The 22,315-nt window shown below is 44.4% G+C and overlaps 1 protein-coding gene across 2 annotated transcripts in view; it reads right to left on the reverse strand.

Annotated features, from left to right (window-relative positions):
• The window catches only part of bmpr1aa (bone morphogenetic protein receptor type 1Aa), a 67,192-nt gene that overhangs the window by 3,820 nt on the left and 41,057 nt on the right, over positions 1–22,315 (reverse strand). Inside the window, exons 3-12 of one of the 2 annotated variants that reach the window (XM_021609179.3) lie at positions 15,798–16,136; positions 3,979–4,138; positions 3,485–3,587; positions 3,179–3,278; positions 2,949–3,045; positions 2,521–2,659; positions 1,725–1,917; positions 1,135–1,432; positions 682–857; positions 331–461 (exon numbers count right to left, since the gene is read on the reverse strand). In XM_021609179.3, the coding sequence (XP_021464854.3) occupies positions 331–461; positions 682–857; positions 1,135–1,432; positions 1,725–1,917; positions 2,521–2,659; positions 2,949–3,045; positions 3,179–3,278; positions 3,485–3,587; positions 3,979–4,138; positions 15,798–15,864 (1,464 nt within the window). In that variant the 5' untranslated portion in view covers positions 15,865–16,136. Of the gene's footprint in view, positions 1–330; positions 462–681; positions 858–1,134; positions 1,433–1,724; positions 1,918–2,520; positions 2,660–2,948; positions 3,046–3,178; positions 3,279–3,484; positions 3,588–3,978; positions 4,139–15,788; positions 16,137–22,315 lie in introns of both variants that reach the window. The other variant, XM_021609172.3, reaches the window with a different exon arrangement.

Here is a 22,315-nt window from a genome sequence, read left to right on the forward strand (position 1 = left end):
ACACACACACACACACACACACACACACACACACACACACACACACCATTGTAGGAGTTGTTTTTCCTTCTGCTTATGCATTGCTTTTAAAGTGCTGCTAGGCTTGCATATATACCACTCTGAAAAAGCACTACTTACGCTAATAAAGACAAATGCATTCTCTAAAACACTGCTACATTTGGATAATCGCCTTTGTGTAAATGCCAAGTATACGCTCTTCACTTTCTTTCTGAAGGTTGCGTGCAATCAAAACAATATTCCCCTGATAAATCATGTCCCCGCAGTGACGCAGGTGTTGACATTCGTGGCTAGCTCCACTCTCAGACTCACCTCGTCACCGTTCCACCTGTTGGACACGGTGGGCCGCAGCCCTTTCACACACACCACCTCCAGCATGTCCTCGAAGGACGGGTCTGACGGCACCATCTCATAGTATGGCAGCTGATGATCCTCCACTATACCTGAGAGAGATGAGAGAGAGAGAGAGATAACGGTGTGCGACAGAACACTGGTTCAACAATACCGTGTGTAGTGCTTTTCATAACCAGTTGAAATCTTACGCCCATTACTGTTTTCGTAGTGACGGGTCTGGATTGCCAGTATCACGTGTACACAAATACCGGTATGCCTGTAGATTCAGAACTATAATGTGTGTGTGTAAGTGTCTGTGTGTGTCCGTACCTCCTGTTATACAGCGGCGGGCAATCTCCCAGATGACGAGGCCGTAGCTATATATATCAGCCATGATGTAGGCCTGGAAGTGGTTCTTGTTTAGGGTCTCGGCCAGCACCTCTGGGGCCATGTACCTCCGGGTCCCCACCCGTGTACTCAGAGGGACGTCTACCTCGTTGGTATCACTGAGGACAAGAACGGGAATTCAGAATAATCTACAGGGAAACGGTCAATGGCGCTCCAGAAACAACAGTTCAGAACTCTTCAGAGGAACGGCCATATATGAAAACATGGGTTGTGTACATTAGGGCACACCGTAGCAAAAGCGTTTTATAACACACAATGATTGCTACTCATCGGACAAGCTCAGCTACTCCCCCTACCGATTTGTCAGTTTTCTTTATTTTGGTGGCTAATATATAGAACCTTGATTAAAATCTCCATTGCTGAGCAGCATCCTACCTGTTGAACTTGACGGCCAGGCCCAGGTCAGCGATGCAGCAGGTGCCGTTCTTCTTCATCAGGATGTTCTTGCTCTTCAGGTCTCGGTGGGCGATGGCCGGCTTGCCCTGGGTGCCGTAGATCTCCGTGTGGAGGTGACACAGGCCGCAGGCGGCGGAGTAGGCCAGTCGCAGCAGGCTCTGGGTGTCCAGCGTGGTGAACCTCAGGTAGTCGTACAGGGAGCCGTTCTCGTGGTAGTCTGTGATGAGGAAGAGCTGGGTGAAGGCCCCGGTACCCTTGATGTCTGCCGCTATGAAACCTGCAGTGAGACGTGAGAAGAGACGTGAGAAGAGAGGTGAGAAGAGAGGTGAGGGGTGTTTAGTGCTGCAGTGAGATGTAGGCCTTGCCCTGATACATGACTGTTGACCTCAGCCATGTATGTACAAGGGCAAATGTAGAGCTAAGATCAAAGTCAATCAAGGCTCTCTACATTACACTTAGATTGAGACTAATTTAGATAAATTTAGAAAGAAAACGGCAGTATATGGCTTAGATGGAGGCAGAGATAGCTGTCGTCTTTGCTACATGCGAGTGGTAGGAACGGCACTTACCCAGTATGTTCTCGTGCCTCATGAGGACTGTCTGGTAGATCTCGGTCTCTCTGAACCAGCTGGCCTCCTCCCGGGTGAAGAACACCTTGACGGCCACCTTCTCTCCCCGCCAGCGTCCCAGCCACACCTCGCCGTAGCGCCCCTTGCCGATCTGACGCACCATCTGGATCTGCTTGGCAATGGTGCGCTGCACCTACAAGACACATCAGGGAGAGAGGCACTGAGCATTCATATCAGATCAACAGTAGCTTACCACAGATCATACCTACTACAACCTTCACCATTTGTTAATTCGGTATTCGCTGTTGCAAGCCAGATATGCACGTTTTGCTTCGTAAGGCCCATGATGTTATACTTAAGCAATAAGGCCCGAGGGTATATGGCCAATATACTACGGCTAAGAGCAGTTGTTAGCACGACGCAACGTGGAGTGTCTGGATACAGCCCTTAGCCGTGGTATACTGGCCATATACCACAAACCCACAGAGGTGCCTTATTGCTATTATAAACTGCTTACCAATGTAATGAGAGCAGTAAAAATATGTTCTGTCATAGCAGTGGTATACGACTGTCAGCCAATCAGCATTCAGGGCCCGAACCATCCAGTTTATAATTTACAAATTCACTTAACCTAATATAACCTCCCTATGGACAAAGACACACACATAACCGCTGTTACTCTTTCCTGGAAAGCAGAAGTCACGTTTTGAGTCACCTATTATGTAACCATAGCTAAAGGCTTTTCACCCAGGTCACATGCTCCAAAGCCCCTCCCTGTGCAGTGAGGGGTCCTTACCAGCAGGGGGAGCCCAGAGCCACTGCCAGAAGACTGGCACTGGTTGATGAGGTCTTTGAGAGACTCTCCCACAGGGATGAAGGCCTCGTCCTGCTCCAGGTCCCGGTGGTACTGCTGCCGCTCCGTCTGCCACTTGTACCTGACAGGAACACATACAGATCAGTACAGGGCACACATGCTAAAGCTACAATAGATGAATGTCAAGCGCGGTACTGTAGCAACAATCTGCCTTTGTCCCCAAACAGTCGAAAACAGTCCAACTTAGTCACAAACCCATGAAAGTATTCATAGAAATGCTAACTGACACCAACATGTGACTGACTAATATTCTCCCACAAGTTAAGTTAACCAGGACTGAATTCCCATATACATATGGAAATAAAGTTGGAATCTCGCTTTGTGTCAGCTTTTCTCTGGAGTAGTCCTACCTGTAGTAACAGACTACTGTGATGCAGATGAGAGTGCAGCAGCATACGGTCATTGATATAAGGAACGCCAGCCAGTGGGCACTGCCAAAGTAGGAACCTGCAAAACACCACGAGTCTGAGTCACGAAATTGAGTATCAGACCCTGACATACCAGCACAAGAATACTCTTCTGGGGCCACTATACAGAGGAACACCAGCAGTAGAGTAACATAGTTGGCCCTAAGCCTCACCAGTGTCCATTGGGGGAGGTAATGTGGGCTGCAGGTCCCGATTACAGAAGTCCGTCCCGCAGCATTCGATCGTTCGCCTGGTCTGAGCCCTGGGCGAATCCTGAAAATAATTCAATGAAACTATGTTTTTTGTTGTTGTTGTGGCACTCAATTCAAAAAAGGGGTTATTCAAACAATAACTCAAATATGAATAATAGCTATATACACACACGTATAATAACTATACTAGAACATGTTACAACATATAATTGACACCCCTGTATCACGGTCCTGCCCCCTTCCATACAGACCACGACACACGCTTACCTTGCATTGAAAATGTGAGCCTTCATACTTCATGCAGCCAGAGGTCAGAATAGCTTCTCCGTTCTCATCCTCCTCTATGATGGCAAAACATTGGCCATTCGTCCTGCAATAAAAAAATACATTATTCAATGAGTACAGTTCCCAAACACACTTACGCCTCGATCACACCTTCAGTCATTGCACAAAATGGTACACAGCATCATCTGGATGGGTGTGCAACAAAAGTTCAACATTCACCCTCTGCTACCATTTCTGTCAAGTCGTCTACGCATACAGTTTGATGCATACGTTCAATTATTCCAACACACCGAACGCACTGCAACGCAGCGAGGCAAACAAATCGTTCCATTGGATATGAATGTACTTCTGGTGTACCAAAAGGCAATGACGCCGAGATCGAGGAGTTAAGTCAGAGTTGACATTCATCACAGACCCAAAAGTCAGAGTTGGAACAAACATATCAATTAAGAATTTGGCCTTGGTTGGTTACTCACTCGCAGGTGTTATTTTTGTGGTCCTCTGGACAGTAACCCGAGCAGTAGCAGCTCAGAAAGCGGGCGGCGTCCTCTGGGGCCACCGTGGTGTCGTCCCCGGGCTTCCTGGACTCATGCTTGTGCCCGGTGCCGTGGAGCATGTGGTCTGGATTCTGACCAGCTGGATGGACGGAGGGAGAGAGAGAGAGAGAGAGAGAGGGGGATGGTTTCATTTTATAATGACAGTGAAAATGTCACAATCCATCCTTTTTTCCCTCCATCTGGGAGACACTGTCTGCCGTCGCAAAAACACAGGTTTTCACTGCACCCGTCACTGTTGCCAGAAATACAGAACATAAACACATTGTGTAACATTTTCATTCCCCCGCCTAACACAACATCTGGTTTGAAGAGTTAGAGTAGTCAAATACTAAGCTATATATTCATAGTAAACACAACTGTCCTATGGTGGGTTTGATTTACCCCCCCCCCCTATTTGTTTTTATATGAGAGCGGTCCGCTCCTAATTGTGTGTGCATGTGATAAGTCTGATCCATATATGGCCAGAGGGCTATTTATACTCTGTGCTAGTGTCCAGTTAGAGCCATCACATGCATGAGCGTAAGCAGAGCAGAATACTGGCGGGCCAAGCCAACATCTGTTGTTCGCTACATTATCACTGTTGTCAATCTGATTGCAGTTACATATGAAATTGAAAACAACGGCATGGTTTTAACGGAGGAAAAACCTAATATTCATGCAGGCCATTATGTTGTGGTTCTTTATAATGGCAAGGTTTAGTACACAGCAAATGTTCACTGCTAAAATCAGTGTACGCTGGTTAAACTAGCCGAGAGGGCACTGCCAGGACTCTGTATTAACCGCACCTAAAAAAGGGGCCTTGGCAACAAATCTACTGACATCTTAAGGAGCCAGTCAGAGCCATTAAGACTAGATACATGGCACCATGGATACAAAGCCAGGAAGAGGACATTTTACAGAGGCACACTAATATACGTTAAGTCCCTAATGCTGCATTAAAATGTCGAGTATGAGCTCACTGTGTGACTACTCCTATCCTCACATTAGTGTCTGGTACTCCCTCCACCTCTTCTCATGCCCTTTCTCCTGATCTCTTTTCCTCTCCCCTTGCAATGCCCTGACCCACTTTCCTTATCAGTCCTCCTCTTGCCCGCTTCTTTTTGTACAATCTTTTTGCTTCTCCTGTCTGTTGTTCCTCCATTGTCCTCCTTGTTCCATATCCTTCTCTTCTTGACTTATACCTCGTCCGAGCCCCTCCTTTCTCTTCCCCTCCCCCTCTCAGTCTGCTGCCCCCCCCCCCCCCTCCCTCAGGAGAGTGGACCTGGGCTGTGGGGCTCCTGTGAGTCGTGAGCATAAAGCACAAAGTGATGTCTGTGTGCAGCGCTCGGCGCGGCTTCGGCACTTCCTCTGGAGCATGACGCGACTCGAGCCTGCTCCAGTTCAGACATGTCTGCAGAGAGCCAATCACCTGCAAACCTACACTTTGAAACGTCTCGGCAGCAGAACGGCACCCTTTTTTCCCTCTTCCCTCTCCCGGCTGCTTGTCTCCAGCTCCGCATTCCTTCCCGAGACCCCATTACTGGCTTCAGGGTTGCTGTTCTTGTTTTCCTCAACTTTTCTCTTTCCTTTTACAGCCCTGGTGGCTCTAGATTCAGGCTGCATTCTCAGAGTAATTTTACTGGTAAATGACCATTTAAAAGGAGAGCCCGAGAGATAAAGGAGCTCCTGTTGGGCTTCGGCTCCTTTTTTACAGTTCATTTGTACGCTGATCATGTACTTACAGACTCACCGGCTTACTGACGTCAGACAGCCTAACAGTCGACCAGGACCACTACTTCTACGAACGCTTCACTTTTAGTGTTGTACTTCAGCCAAAACGATGGAACCCCACAGGGTGGCAGACAAAAGTGTGCCAGTCTTAACTTAGTTTTGGGATCCTTTAGAATCAAAAGCTATTATGTAAAAACATAACTGTATCAAATTAAAAGCAACTGTTAGGCCTCTGTATAACAACTAAAGCAAAGCAGACCAGAACTCTTCAGTAATATTTTAAGACAACCAGGCAAGTGACTCACTACAATCCTCAATGTGGTCAACAGTAAGGTCATATCACCAGAGCAGAGAGAAATCACTGTGGCAGGGGGTTGTGAGATCATAGCCGTATGCTTGAGCTGGGGTCCTCGGGGGCATAGAACAAACCCTAATCTGTTGTACAAACAAGGGTGGCAGGAGTTATCGGTGGCGGAACTGACGGCAACACCCTGAAAGAAAAAAAGAGTCCCGAGCAGTTCTCGAGTGAGATAGCAGAGCTGGTCTCAGAAGCTGTGAAACCCGGGGCTTTTGATGTCCGCCTTCTACCAGTGAAGAGGAAAAGAACACACCGATTACAGGACTCCAGAGTTCCAACCAAACACTCAGACCAACATCCTCCTGGGGGGGGGGTGGGGGGTAAACGCAGTCTCTTTACTCTACATGCGTCACACACACACACACACGCATCCAAAGAAATAAAGCTCCTAAAAGGAGGCAGATAGTCTAGACCTCTTGCCGTTGATATTACACACAGGAGATTTAATCAAAATAATATCTGAAATTGTTGCACTAATAAACTATACTTAAGTGGTGGCATGGCCCAGGGCCCAGTTTGAGCTGGGCTGTCCCCTGGCGAAGTCAGATTGGCACAGAGCAGTGTTGGGAGGCAGTGTGGAAACTTATAAACACACAGCAGACTGGAACCAGATCAAACGGGCCAAGCCCCAAATAGAAACCAGAGAGCTGAGGGTAGATGGCTCTCTTTCTCCCTCCCACACTCCTTCTCTCTCCGCTCCTTCGCTCTCCCTCTGGGAGCTGTGCTCGGTCTCGACTGGCTTGAGTCATGTTTGAGGGATGGGGAAAGGGATTCAGGAGGCTCCCGGATGCTTTGATGAGGTGATGAAAGCCTCTTTATAGTCCCTGAGTAAGCACATAAAACTCGGGACACGTTTTTACTGTAGTGACTGGGAGCGTCGAGGACTTCTGAGGCCTCTCTCCCACTGGAGTCTACAGAGAAAGCCATGTTGACAATACAAGACTTAAAGTTCACCATCAAACCCCCAAAGAGCCTCAAGGCCCTTTTTGTTTCTATTTGGCTGGGTCTCGCTAGTGAAGACACAGAGTACCTCTCTTCACCTCTACTAGGAGGCTTGTGATTGGCTGGGGGCCGTGATTGATGGAGAGCAGCGGCTGTCAGTGGGGCTGGAAATGGCTGCTGGTGCTCTCTCTGCCTCCACATGTGTGCTTAATTCTGCCGCCAGTCACGGCGGAGTCTGAGGTCTGGCAGAGCACCCCCAGTAATGAGCCTCTCCATCTCCAGTCAGCCACATGTTGCACTCTTAAAGGGCCAGCACACTCCAATGCTAACGAGCCAACCCATCTACTGGCAATGGAATGCAGTGCTCTTAAAGGGCCAGCAGCAGAGCATGTTTTTGTCAGAGCCAGCCATAAGAGTGCAGCGACATGAGATAAACAGTGTTCTGAACTGGTTGTTCTTCTAACAGGACACACTGTGGAGGTGAGGAGAGTCGTATATCTGCATACAAACACAGTCACTGAAACCTGCCCTCTCCTAAAGTCTCAGGCGAAATTGAGTAAGAGTGTGTGTGTGTGAAGAACAAGTGAGAAGAAAATGAGAGAGAGAGAAGAGGAGAGGAGAGGAGAGGAGAGGAGAGGAGAGGAGAGGAGAGGAGAGGAGAGGAGAGGAGAGGAGAGGAGAGGAGAGGAGAGGAGAGGAGAGGAGAGGAGAGGAGAGGAGAGGAGAGGAGAGAGAGAGAGAGAGAGAGAGAGAGAGAGAGAGAGAGAAAGAAAGAAAGAAAGAAAGAGAGATCAGTTCACAGCAACAAACCCCAGAGACGATCAACCTTCCTCTCTGACCTTGGGGGGGGGATCTGGACGGGGAGAGAAAGCTACCTGAAATTACAACTCTTGAAGCGGGTGAGTCGGCAAGTAAATGAGAAGTTTGGAGGTATTAGCTGACAAGTATATACATCCTTGGTAAAGATGAGCAAAAATGACTGCATTCAATAAATAATAACAAATACTGAGCTATATTGTATTCTCAACAAAATAATTTATACTAATACAATTGCTCAGAGAAAGATTTGTTTAACAAGTTGTAAAACATTCTCAAAAAAAGGTAGGGGGTCCACGTGTTTGGCACCCCTGTTTTCAATGACAATAACAGCAGAGCCTTTTTCTAAAATGTTTTCTGAGTTGGAGAACCCATTGGGAGGGATCTTAGACCATTCCTCCATACAGAGTCTTTCCAGATCCTTGATATGTAAGCAGTCATTGTAAATAAGAATTTGCTCTTAACTGACTTGCCTCGATAAATAAGGGTTAAATAGATAAATAAAAAGCATGTCTGAGTCTATGGACTGCCCACTTCAATTCAAACAGGTTTTCAATGGGTTTTGTCTGGAGACAGATGGCCATTGCAAAATTTAGATTTTGTGCCCAATTAACCATTTCTTTGTGGATTTGATGTGTGCCTGAGGTTAATGTCTTGCTAGGAGCTCCACCTGTGGCCAAGTTTCAGCCTCCTGGTAATGGCAACCAGGTTTTTGGCTAAAAATGTCCTGGTAGTGGGTAAAGTTCATTATGCCATTGACCTTAATGGCCCCAGGACCAGTGGAAAAGAAATAGCCCCAAACCATCAAAGAGCCACCACCATATTTTACAGTAGGTGTGGGGTTATTTTCTGCTTATGCATTCTCATTTCAACACCAGACCCAACACTGGTGTGTGTGGTCAAAGACCTCTATTTTCATGTCATCTGACCAAAGTGCCGGTTCCAATCCAAAGACATTTAGCAAACTCCAGGCGTTTACATTTTTTTTGGATGAAATGAAAATAGTGCTCGTTGGTGATGTAATGAAAGGTATTGAAAACTGGGGTGTCTATTGTTTTTACCCCTACCTTTAAGGGGGGAAAAAGTAGTACTTGTTAGAAAAAATCTATTTCTCTGAGCAATTATATTCATATAAAATAATATACATTTTCCACTTTTTGGAGCATACAATATAGTTCAATATTAAAAATGATTTTTGCTCATCTTTATCAAGGGTGTCAATCATTTCAGACCCCCACTGTAAGCCTTACAAGTGAACCCAGAGACTTCGATGGCTCCCCCTTTCAGCTCCATCACCACTTTCCCAGTGGCAAAGGACAGGATACAGAGAAGATATTTATACTTCTTCCGTTGTTCCTCCGGTTTGTGATGACAATAGAAAAGTGACAGCGGCTGTTACCAAATCTCCTCTTCGCAGGTAGTGTTACTGGAACCTCTTCACCACAGCACAAATCCAATACATTCTGTTCATCTTAGTCAGTGAGTCACTACAAGGCTTTTGCCCAAGATGTAGGACAAAAAGAGAAAAAAACCCAGTGTGTGTTCTTTGAATGTTATTGGAGAAATTCCTGAGAAGTTCATTCAACAACCTCGGTTACCTGGCAACAGTTAAATACCTTGAAATAGGTATTTAACAAGCTGCTACAGCCTCACGCTAATTAAAACTCCTCACACATGGAAAACAACAGCAAATTAAAAAAACTAGACCTATAAAACATGCGCCTTTTCCCCTTGGTGAGACAAAAGTGGAATTCTAATTGGTTTGTTGACACTTCAGGGGCAAAAAAAGTGAGTGTGAAAAGAGCATTCATGAGCTATCACAGCAGGCCCCTTATACAGCCACTCTGGCAGCCTCTTGCCCAGCGGGCACCTCTGTCCCTGCCCCCTCTCCCCATAACGCTTGGCATATGCCAGGCCCAGGCCCCACACTCCCTTACTAATCAGCAAGCGCAGCGGGGGAGAAAAAAAAGCACAAAAAAAAAAAGTGAGAGAAAAACCTCTCTCGTGGGATTGAATTATTTCCGGAGAACAATGAATGTTTGGAGTATTTTTTGCCCTGTAACGACTGACAGTATTATAGAGGAAATGGTTCACGTGAAAAAAGGAACCCAGAGTGCCAACAATCATTTCAACAGCTTCCTGTAGTGAGAGGGGGGGGGCATCAATGACTGAGCTGCTGGCGGGAAGGAAGGAGAGAGGCTAACCTGGCCCTGCCTGGGTATAGAGGCACTGTTTCACTGTACAGTATGCCTGGTACAAGGTAGACATGGGAGACCCAGAGTTAACGGAGACTAATCAAAACAATAGCATGGGCTCTTTGATAACAAAACAGGGCCCCAACCAGTCTCAGAGAGCGACGCTCTGATTTAATCATCCCTAAGACTTGGACCGGCCTTGCCTTCCTCTTATCAGCCTGCGTGTGGGTGTGTGTGAAGGAGTGCTAAAAAGCTCTGCCTTTAGAGTAATCAGATCCTGATATTTGCCTTCACATCTCATTGGCTGGTTAAAGGTGACCTTTTACGAGCCTGAGAGCTCCGTCTTTATGGCCCTGGTTGGCTTTATGGCTGCTGGTTGGTTCACTGTGGAGGCCCCGCCGGGCAGGCAGTATGAGAGCAACAGTAGGAGCAGCTAGAGGGAGGCCCTTTTATGAGGCCCCAGCACATTAAGATCCATATCCTCCCGGCATCAAACATGTCCGGGTGAAACCAGCGTTATACTTGAGGCCTGCGTGTGCCCGGTACATAGAAGAAAACGATCTTGGTGACTAAATTGTGCTGTGATCAGAGCGTATTCAGTGTCTCTTCCATACATCGTTCACTCACATAGCATGATCTCTCACGACACAAGGCAAATATCATCAGAACATCACATGATATTCAACATGGTCTAATCTCATTGAGAACAGGGCATTTCCCAAGTGGGAAATGGGTGTTTCTGCACATCACGGTAACCTTGATATTGAGAGAAAGGACTGAGTTGGTCCCCTAATTAGCATATATGCAAAAGTTCAATGTCATTGCCATATTATCCTGTTAGGACCACAAGGAGGTTTTGTTACTATTATTTAACTAGGTAGCTTACTTAGGTCATGCATTTCAAAAGGCATTGCATCACCAGCTAATGAATTCCATCACGGCCATTACAATGGCTTAAAATACTATCTCTCCATAGTGGGGGATGGGGGACTGTGGGTCACATAAGGGCCTTGCTTAAACAAAAGCAGAAATAAGTATTTATTCTAATTTAGTTGAACAACATTTATCATGCCCCTCCTCCATATGCAATAGATGGAGTGTTTCAAAACTTCTTATTTTGTCTTGGCGTCCCCCTTCGTAACGGAGATCAAATTGAAAGCAAATATTTCAAATCCTGTATTTACAATATTCGTCACGTGCCCACACACACCTCTAATTCTGAAACGTAAGCATACCTCAGAGGGGTTGCCCTGGTAGTAATTGTAGGTTTTTATAAAGCACCCAAGACCAATCTGTAAATTCATTTGACAATTGGAAAAAGAGCTACAGTGTAAATACTGCAATGCGGGTTGGATTGAATTGAGCCCCTAATCTTAATTTTCAAGGTGATGATAGCATGTTTCTCCCCAAAACAATATCGCAATAAATGTGAGTCCACGTTCCAAATATCATTTTTCTTGCGCCCCATGGGGAATTCGAACTTAGACCGCAAGTGGTAATAGATGTCAGGAACTCGATGCCTTACAGCCAATGGTCCAGAGACGTATTTGCTCGCGATGCAGATCATCTTATTATCAGAGCCTGCCAGTGGACTTCTGGTTAGTATGCTTTACTGAGAAAGTGTTGGTATCATGTTAGGGCTGACCACATTTAGTCGACTGCTTGATTGTTTGGTTGATAGGCTGTTGACCGTCCGAGATTTCTTTAGTGAAGCAGTAGCAAAAAATATATAGAAATAAATTAATGGTGTACAAGACACCTGTCTGATTGGCGCCTGTGAGTGGACTGATCCATTGTGGAGGACGTTCGAATGGCACAGTCCATCACTCTAAGACATGTGCTACTGAAATTGCATATGTTTATATTATGTAAGAACAACAGTGCAACACTAATACAAATATGATTATTTTTTAACAAAGACTCTTTCTCCTGAGTTGGATAGTGGTCGCTGTCCGCGGTTCTGAAACACATTATTGCGCTGTTGAATTGATGCCTTTTACTAGGCCATGTTGCTTTGTGCATAATAGCAAAGTTAACCAGCATCTTGGTGTTGAGAACAATGCAGCGGGGGCAGCAGCAGAGATAGGAGACAAAAAGAAAAGTGAGGCGAGAGGAAACCAACTTAATTAGGTCTATAATCAATAGACTAACTTAAAATTTTATATACACATTGCATTAGGAAAGTATTCAGACCCCTTGACTTTTCCCACATTGCTACGTTACAGCCTTATTCTAAAATGGATTAAACTGTTTTTTCCCCCTCAATTTTACACACAATACCACATAATTACAAAGCAAAAACAGTTTAGAAATGTTTGCTAATTTATTAAAATACTGAAAATACATATACATAAGTATTGAGACCCTTTACTCAGTACTTTGTTGAAGCACCTTTGGCAGTGATTACAGCATCACATTTTTTGGGGTAAGATGGCACACCTGTCTTTGGGGAGCTTCTCCCATTCTTCTATGCAGAGCCTCTCAAGCTCTGTCAGGTTGGATGGGGAGCATTGCTGCACATCAATTTTCAGGTCTCTCCAGAGATGTTTGATTGGATTCAAGTCCAGGCTCTGGCTGGGCCACTCAAGGACATTCAGACTTATCCCGAAGCCATTCCTGCATTGTCTTGGCTGTGTGCTTAAGGTCGTTGTCCTGTTGGAAGGTGAACCTTCGCCCCAGTCTGAGGTCTTGAGCGCTCTGGAGCAGGTTTCATCAAGGATCTCTGTATTTTACTCCACTCATCTTTCTCTCGATTCTGACTAGTCATCCCTGCTGCTGAAAAACATTGCCACAGCATGACGCTGCCACCACCATGCTTCAACATAGTAATGGTGCCAGGTTTCTTCCAGATGTGAGGTTTGGCAATCAGGCCGAAGAGTTTATTCTTAGTTTCATCAGATCAGAGAATCTTGTTTCTCATGGTCAGTCCTTTAGGGGCCTTTTCGCAAACTCCAATCGAGCTGTCATGTGCCTTTTAATGAGGAGTGGGTTCCGTCTGGCCACTCTACCATACATGCCTGATTGGTGGAGTGCTGCAGAGATGATTGTCCTTCTGGAAGGTTCTTCCATCTCCACAGAGGAAGTCTAGAGCTCTGTCAGAGTGACCATCTGGTCCTTGGTCTCGAGTCTCATAAGGCATTCCTGTTTTGAAAATATTTGCAAACCTGATTTCGCTTTGTCATTTAAGTTAGTGTGTAGAATGCTGAGGATATTGTTTTTTTAAAATACATTTTAGGGTAAGGCTGTAACGTAACAAAATGTGGAAAAAGTCAAGGTCTTGAACACTTTCTGGAGGCACTGCATATCTACAGAAATAAGACAGATCCTGCCTCTGTTGGCTGCTTGGTTGATAGCCTACTGATTCCATGAGCACCAATCCTGATTCCATGAGCACCAATCCTCATGCAACAATTTCCCAAATTCAGCTATTTGGGAATTAAGTAATAAATGCTTTACACTTTCTTTTTTATAATTTATTTAATTTTGTTAAAATTTTCAAAATGGTCATACAAATTCTATTTCTAATAACCCTCTTTCCTCAATCTCCTTATTGTTGTTATTATGATCATCATTCAATCAAATTTGATTAAATAACATTTTATTCGTCACATACATGTTTAGCAGATGTTATTGCGGGTGTAGCAAAATGTTTGCGAAATGGATAAGTAATGTCGTAATTAGTAGGCTTATACCCTGACTACACCGCTCGCGTCATGTGCGCTAGCGTTTCAAAATAAGTTTAGAAATCTATGTTATTCAATTATTGCACCCGCACTGCTCGCGAGCGTCACCAAGGGTTAAAATAGAAGTCCTATTTCTGACGCAGATCGCGCTGCAAGTCCTGCCTCTCCCATCTCCTCATTGGTTTATAGAAGCAGGTACCCACGTGCCATCTCCTCATTGGTTATACCCACGTGGGCGATTAAAAGACGAACTGTGTTGCTGGTGATTGTGGTAATACTATGAAAGTTTTGATGCCAATCACCATACAAGTTCAAAGATGAAAAAGCCTGGGAGGAGAGATGACTAGAAACAATTCGGTTGACCGTTTTATGTGTGGATAAATTGTCGGAGTAGAGGACCTTGTGCATTTCAGGTAAAATAACAACTCAATGTTTATATCCCTGGACAAATTTACTAGCAAACAGCAAGCTAGCTAAATAGGACAAATTAGCCAGCAAGTTTAAGCTAACTAGCTAAATTGCCATAAAGGTGTAATGCTTTTCTACCTGTCCCCAAATTAATGTAATTGGTTCAGAGTTTGTTTTGATATTTTAACCTGCGTGTTGTGGTCGCGTTTGGTGTAGGGGGACAAAATAAATGTATGCACGATGGCGCACGCACGCAGCTGGTTTGGGTTCCGTGTTAGTATAGCAGCCTTGTATAACCACCATCGAGCTGTAGGCCTTAGAGCGCAACCAGTTTAGTCGTAGTACCATAACTTACTTTGGCCTATAATTTAAATACTTATATAGGCTACTGCATCAATAATTTATTTGTTCATGTCATGACACAGCATACTAGTCATTAACGACGTGACATGCAATCAAGCGCTTTAGTTTTAAAATAAAATTAGCATAAACAATAAATAGGCCTAAACCATTCCATTTCGGAAATTGTATTCACAAATTAATGACTTTTCTAGTCTTTGATGTAATAAAGACATTACCAAAAAAAACGTATGTATAAAAAGAAAATACTCTAGTACGCTTATAATTTATTCAGTGTTGTTTACATTGTTCCAAATGGTGAGAAAAATATTGTAATCTAACAGCACCTGTTTGGCACACATAATATGCACACAGTGCTTGCTCCATACCTTATTTTACCTTTATCTCCAATATTTTCCACAACTAGTGATATTTATTCATTCCACACATCTGACTTCCCCTTTACCTCCTGAGCAACCAGTAAACACATTCCCCGTTTCTAGTTTTTCACATCCTCTGCATCTGTTTTGCTTTCACATGTGTGACAGTGTTCAGAGTTTGTTATAACCAATTTATTGATGTGATTATGATATGCCATAGGTCAGGCCCGATTGGTCACGTGCATGCGACGCATACATGTGTCACGTAAAGAGAGCAAGAGGTGAGGAAATGTTTTTTCCTAAACAAATGAGAGATTTCTGTAAGATACCTTTTCAGTTAGAAATGGCTGTAATTATGTTGCAGCTTCAGGAACAGAGCTATACACACACGGACATTCTGTGGTGGTCACTGCAGCAGGGAGGAAGGAGACAACGGGTGCTAGTCACAGTCAGGCGCTGTAAGTCAGAGCCTGGCGGCACAATCAAATCAATTGCGGTCGGACTCCCTCTAGTCATTTATGCGTCTTAATTATTTAATCAAACAGTTTGCTTAAGGCATCAGACAAGCTCAGTGCATACAGTTGATTTGATTCAATTACATAGGATGTGTCTATATATGGAAAAAGGTTAAGCAATTGGTCAAAAGAACAGACGACTCTTGGTCAACCAATTTTTTGGGGGTCTGGGACAGTCCTAGATCAGGTACAACTATTAATATTTATGAGCAATTCCCCCAACACACAGTTACCCAATAACCTTACATCAAAAACAGCATATTAGAGTATCCTTCCAACTAAAGAGAGTGGGAGGCACAGACAGTTGTGCGTAGCAATAAGAGAGGTGGCGGGGGCAGTGGGACAACAACAGAGGATTACAATAACAGAGGAGCCAGTCTTACTTTGAATACCTTCAGCTCTGATCACCAGTAGGATCCAGACTCCCACCGCAGCGATGAAAAAGGGAAGCACTGTCATCTTGGCACAGTGACTTGCTGAGTGGGCTGGACTGCGCTCTGTGGGAGCTTGTTGGTCACTGGTGGTCACCCCTGTGGGCTCTGATGGTGTGCCTCGTCCTGTCCCTTCCTGGTTCAGCGCAGGGAGAGCAGAAGCATAGTTTTCCCCCGTTGGGGGAGTGGAGGTACGGGTGAATATGTACAGGGAGGGTGAGGCAAGTGGGTGAGGGAGGATGGGTAAGATGGCACAAAAACAAAAATCTTCCTTCTCACAGGCTACCTCGGTTGGAAACCCTGGAAAATTAGAGAGAAAAGGGAAATATTGTTAGAGAGGAAGTACAGTATAAAACACAGCTTCTAGAACACTAACGCCATTTTACAACCTGGATTTTCCTTGCATGTGTCACTGCAAAGTGGCAGGCCCTTGCACAGCAATGTTGTGATCAAGTTTGGAGGCCAGCGGGTTGACACTGACAGTCAACCCCTATTGTCTTTGTAAGCCCTCGGCTGCATGTGATCAGATTTGCTGAGCAATTTAGCACAAATTGGGAGCAAACATACCAGACTGTGGTGGATAAAAACAACAATGTTCACTGGAAAATTAGAAAAAAAAGCGTCAATAGTACGGTTGGTCCATTTTGAGACGCCATAGCCAATGCATTTGGAAAGTATTCAAGGCCCCTTTACTTTTTCCACATTTTGATGTGTCACAGCCTTTTCCTAAAATGTATGAAATAAATAAAAATCCTCAATCTGCACAAAATACCCCATAATGACAAAGCAAAAACAGGTTTAGACGTTTTTGCAAATGTATTATGCACAAACTATTCCAAACTGTTTCTGTTGGAAAGCTTGCGGTCACCTTAACACTCCTCCCAACTAACAAATGGATTTTCCACTAGAGGATGTTACTCTGACAGAACAAAATGACGCAGCAGTGGCTTCCCAACCGATTAGATCAGCTCCTTCGGAATAGGTATTGGGGAAAAAGGTGCTCTGCTGTACAATCTTTTAACAAAGCAGAAAACTTCCTCTGTCGTTTGAACAGGTGATTCCATTGTGGCATTACATGGCTGATGCAAGAGGTGCTTGGGGCTAATGGTGCTTTCAAGACAACACGGAAACCAAGTTAAAACTTGGGAATTGTTTTTGCGGAGAGCTTCCTATTGGTTGATTCTGATACTTTTTAAGTGGGAAACTGAGCTCATCTTTCTACAACGAGTTTCCAAGTCAGAAATGTCAGGGTTTCCAAGTTGTCTTGAACGCGGCATAAATGGTAAGAAGGATATAAGGCTGATATGACCCTGCTGACTTCTAACCTTACACTTTAGTGATCAGAGGGACTAAGCCAATGGGGCTCTCTGTCGCTCTAATAGCTAACGAACATGTGGGGTGACAACCAGCCTCGGATGAGAACCCCTCGAGAAGCCAAAACTGCACTTCATTCTCCCCTTTTTAATTCTCCTTCTATTATTGTGTGTGTTGTCCATCTTTGCCGGCTTGACCCCACGACCCTGGTCAGGCTGGCGCTACTCTTGAATGGCTAAACATGCCCAAATTATTTGTTGAAGGATGTTTCGCAATTACCCGTGTTGGCCTCGTCCAGCGTTAATAACGAGATGTGTCTGTTCCCTGCGCGTCTCACTGCAATTAGCGGCCCTGAGAAGTGCCCGTTCCGAGGGGGGACGACAAATTAGTGGCGGAGCGGCCGGTGTCTGTCACTTTTGATTTGCCCGAGGGGGACAAAGAGCCCCGACCTGTGCCCCACTTTTCACACATCCCTGACTGGGTAATGAGGGAACAAAGAAGGCCTCCTCAAGGCTGGGGGACAAGACAGCCAACCAGGCACCTTTAAAGAGGGAGAGCAGCAGGACACACCGTGTGTGTGAGGGATTAGGTGGGATGGAGAGAACGGAAAGAGAGAGTGAGAGAAAGGGAACAAGTGTGTTAAGGGGTGATGGTCAGGACGACAACTGTAGCTAGCCGTTTGTATCTCTTCGAATGACTAAGAGTTTTACCTTTCTTTTATAAACCGGTGTGCAGACCAAACATTAGACAAATCAAGGTTAGAACTTTACCAAAGTGGTAGTCTAATCAAATGTATATGCAATCTCCATTACTTTAAGCCAAATGACAAAACAATATTGCAATGCAGACATAATACAAACAATCTCAGCCCTGGGAGAGGAGTTGTTACTATTTATCCTTAACGTTAAGAAAAGTCACTAAAGGAAAACAGTTGTGCCCCCCCCCCCCAAAAAAAAAGAAATGCTCTCTTTTCGCTAATTATGCACGTGTGTGTTCAGTCTTCGATCTGTTGGGTGTAGAATATCCTAGACTATTTCTTGATGATAGGCCTTGCTTTACTGAAGTTACGAGACATTGCAAGCCAAGAAATACGGCATTCCATTTCGAGAAACCGCTTTTGATTGCCGATGGATAGGCCTAGTTCACGATTCCGACTGTCTGTACATAGCGGAAGATGTGTGTTGTTTCTACTAAATGTCTTGGTAAATCACAGTATTTAAACTTAAAAAATAATTTCTTAGGAGAGTGGTCTGCGAGCAGGGAGTTCAAGATTATTTGATTGACAGTTTTCAGGGCTGGACATCAACTTTTTTTGCCATGTAGGACTCAAGTCACTTGTCCTTGTCACTTGTTCACATCAATATATGATGCAAGGAACCACTTTATAAAATACCATAGATAATCATACAAAACTGTAGGCTACACCCTGCCTATTGGCTTCTTGCACAGTCAAGCCTGTCTCAAAATACAACACTGCCCCTTTAAGGCTCTCCTGGAGGATGGTTGGCCACCATTGCTACCCTATAAAATATTGCAACATTACAATTACAACCAAATAATTGTCGTTATAAAATAATTCCCAACCAGGGTTCAAAATGAAGGGTGTCCCGTCGTCCTTCAGACAAAGAAAATGTATACGGTTCAAAACAGACTCTGGGACAGTTCAGAGAGCAATGAGGCTGAAGCGACACATCAGACTGTTTAGCTTAAAATGTTGATAACGTCTTATTTCTTCAACAATGCGCACATGGCTGTAAACTATTATAGGCCTATGCATGTATATAGTAAAATGCAATTAGTGGGAAAACACCATTCTCAAAAGCGCACCGCGAGTGGTTTCATGTGACAGAGATGATAATCTCAATTAGAAAAACATAGAAAGAGGGGAAATCTAACAACAACAACTAGGATGAGTTCCTAATAGGACTAGGATTCTGCCTTTGGCTGCAGAACAATAAAAGTGCTTTTAGAAGTTAATTATCCTTCATTCCATTTGTCAAACATGACTGGCGCTTAGCCTATATCTATGTAATTAAAAGTATCATTAAGGTTTGGCTACATTTTCTGGCGCCTCACGTCAGCATCGTTTGGACAAGGGTGTAACCTATTCCCACCACGTAGACTTTAGGATTTATGAAGGCCTAAATGAAAAATAGATTTGAATATTATTCCAAAGTTGACCTCTGATCTAATTCTGATCAGAGTAATTGTTTGATAGTGATGTGATTATTATTATTTTTTTTTCAATTGTTCATTCGGACAACTTAAGCCTATATTAATCTTGTCCGACTACTTTTTATGAGCAATGCGGGAAGTAAAATGTGTGCTAAAATAAGTGCTATGATTTGTTGATTTAACTCAACTTACATTACAAAACATACATTCAATTAAATAAGCCACATAATTTTGAACATTCTAGAAGTTAATGTCGAGCCCTGGTTCCGGTCGCCTAGTGATGAACGTTAGTCCCGCTTCAGAAGCAGCATTCCTTTACAAAAGTAAAACACCTGTTCAGTGGCGCTTCAAAACCATCTCTAGAGAAGGTTTCGTGTCGACATTTCAAAAGTCGTAGTGTACCCTTTACAGACAAACAAACATGCTGTAGCCGAGACTCTTTAAAGGGTATATGACTGCGGTAGATAAAACTTTATTGCCCGACTCTAGCATCATACATGCATAATAGGACCATCATTCTGCATTATGAATACATGTGGAATTATAGATTTTTTGTTATTTGTCTTTTTAAAAGGAAAACCAGAAAATAAAATTGCAGTTTATACTTTAAGCAAAATTGTCAGTTTGTCACCTCCCTAGTTTCTACCCCTATCAAGATGAGGTATGCAGAGAAAAAGCCTGTTGTGAGTAGGGCTGTGACTGTCATGGAGCTTTAGAAGACGATAAATTGGCCAGCCAAATGACCGCGGTCACCGTAATAACCGTTAGAATAGCATGCATTATTTATTTACACAAATGTTCTCCTCTCCTCCTGACTGCATGTGCTACCATAGAAATAGAATGAATAGAACGGGCGTCCCCCCCCATTCGAGTCCATTCTGGCATAATGGATGGACTGGAAGCCATTGTGAGTGTACCCACAGGAGCAAAGCGGGAAGCTGTCCCCATCACCCCTGACACATACACTTCCCTTCCTAAACATGAGATGAACAGGGCACAAACATAACAGCTGGGGTTGCTGATTGACATGGAGACACACTATCCCTTCAAAAACAGTCGCTAGATACTAGCGTAGCTGCTGGCTTTTCTCTGAGATTAACAGAAGCCAACAAAAAGAGGAAAACTGACTAGTAAAGTAACCAACAAAGGGCATAGCCTACAGTTAAGACAGGCAACAACTGTTAAAAAAACACCTACAAACAAAAGGAGAATGAGACTAACATTGAGGTACTAAAAAAAAGTGGGCTTGGGCTTAAGAGGCTTAAGATCGTCATCCTCTAGTCTCTGCGATGGTGTCAGGTAATTTTTAGCTGAGTACTAACGCCACCTCTACATGGCTCAGGACTCCGCAATATCTTCTTATGACAGAGAGAGCTAGCAGACTACGCTACATGACCAACAGGTCTGTGGACACCTGCCCGTCAAACATCTCTTTCCAAAATCATGGGCATTAATATGGAGTTGGTCCCCCTTTGCTGCTATAAACAGCCTCCACTCTTCTGGGAAGGCTTTCCACTTGATGTTGGAATGTTGCTGCGGGGACTGGCTTCCATTCAGCCACAAGCATTAGTGAGGTCGGGCACTGATGTTGGCAATTAGGCCAAGCTCAAAGTCGAAGTTCCAATTCATCCCAAAGGTGTTCGATAAGGTTAAGGTCAGGGCTCTGTGCAGGCCAGTCAAGTTCTTCTACACCGATCTCGACAAACCATTTCTGTATGGACTTTGCTTTGTGCAAGGGAGCATTGTCATGTTTAAACAGGAAAGGGCATTCCCCAAACTGTTGCCACAAAGTTGGAAGCACAGAATTGTCTAGATTGCATGTTATGCTGCAGCGTTAAGATTTCCCGTCACTGGAAGAAAGGGGCCTAGCCCGAACCAAGAAGAAAACAGCCCCAGACCATTATTGCTCATCCACCAAACTTTACAGTTAGCACTATGCATTCAGGCAGGTAGCGTTATCCTGGCATCCGCCAAACCCAGATTCGTCCGTCGGACTGCCAGATGGTGAAGCATGAGTCACCGCTCCAGAGAACACGTTTCCACTGCTCCAGAGTCCAATGGCAGTGAGCTTTACACCACTCCAGCCGACACTTGGCATTGCCCATGGTGATCTTAGGCTTGTGTGGGGCTGCTCGGGCCATGGAAACACATTTCATGAAGCTTCCAACGAACAGTTCTTGTGCTGTCGTTGCTTCCAGAGGCAGTTTGTAACTCGTAGTGAATGTTGCAACAGAGGACATACTATTTTTACGGGCTACAGCACTTGGTGGTCCCATTCTGTTAGCTTGTGTGGCCTACCACATCGCGGCTAAGCAGAAATTTTACAAACTGACTTGTTGGAAAGGTAGCATCCTATGACGGTACCACGTTGAAAGTCACTGAGCTCTTCAGTAAGGCCATTCTACTGCCAATGTTTTGCTATGGAGATTGCATGGCTGTGTGCTCAATTCTCAACTCACGGTGCTGAAATAACCGTATCCACCTCCACCTCATTTGAATGATTATAAAACATACTTTTGTGTGTGTGTGTGTGTGTGTGTGTGTATATATATATATATATATATATTGAGTAGCATTACAAAATAAATCCCCCATCGTCTGGGTGGGAGCACTTGTGTTTGGGTTGATGTGGTGAAGCAGAATTAACACTGCATACATGTTTACCTGGTATTGCTCATTTTAATCTCAAACCTTGGTTGCGACCATCCAGGAAATGTACCTTACCCTAAAGCCGTGGTGTAGTGGGGGCTTTACGCGGGGATATGGCGTTTACACACACCTTTTTTTTCTTCTTCAGTGGGTATTGCGTATACTCACTTCTTAATCCCTGATGCCTATCAAAGTAGTGTAATGGCGAAATCATGCACAAAGCAGCCTACACAAAAACGCAAAGCACCGTGAACTATATTCACCCGGGGCGCACATATAGCCTAGTTTCAGCAGAATATATGGCATCAAGAGCACACAGCTCTCAAACCACATCGGTAGCC

This window comes from Oncorhynchus mykiss, chromosome 1 (genome assembly GCF_057628025.1).
Source record: "Oncorhynchus mykiss isolate SJ-2025 chromosome 1, ASM5762802v1, whole genome shotgun sequence".
NCBI lineage: Eukaryota > Metazoa > Chordata > Actinopteri > Salmoniformes > Salmonidae > Oncorhynchus > Oncorhynchus mykiss.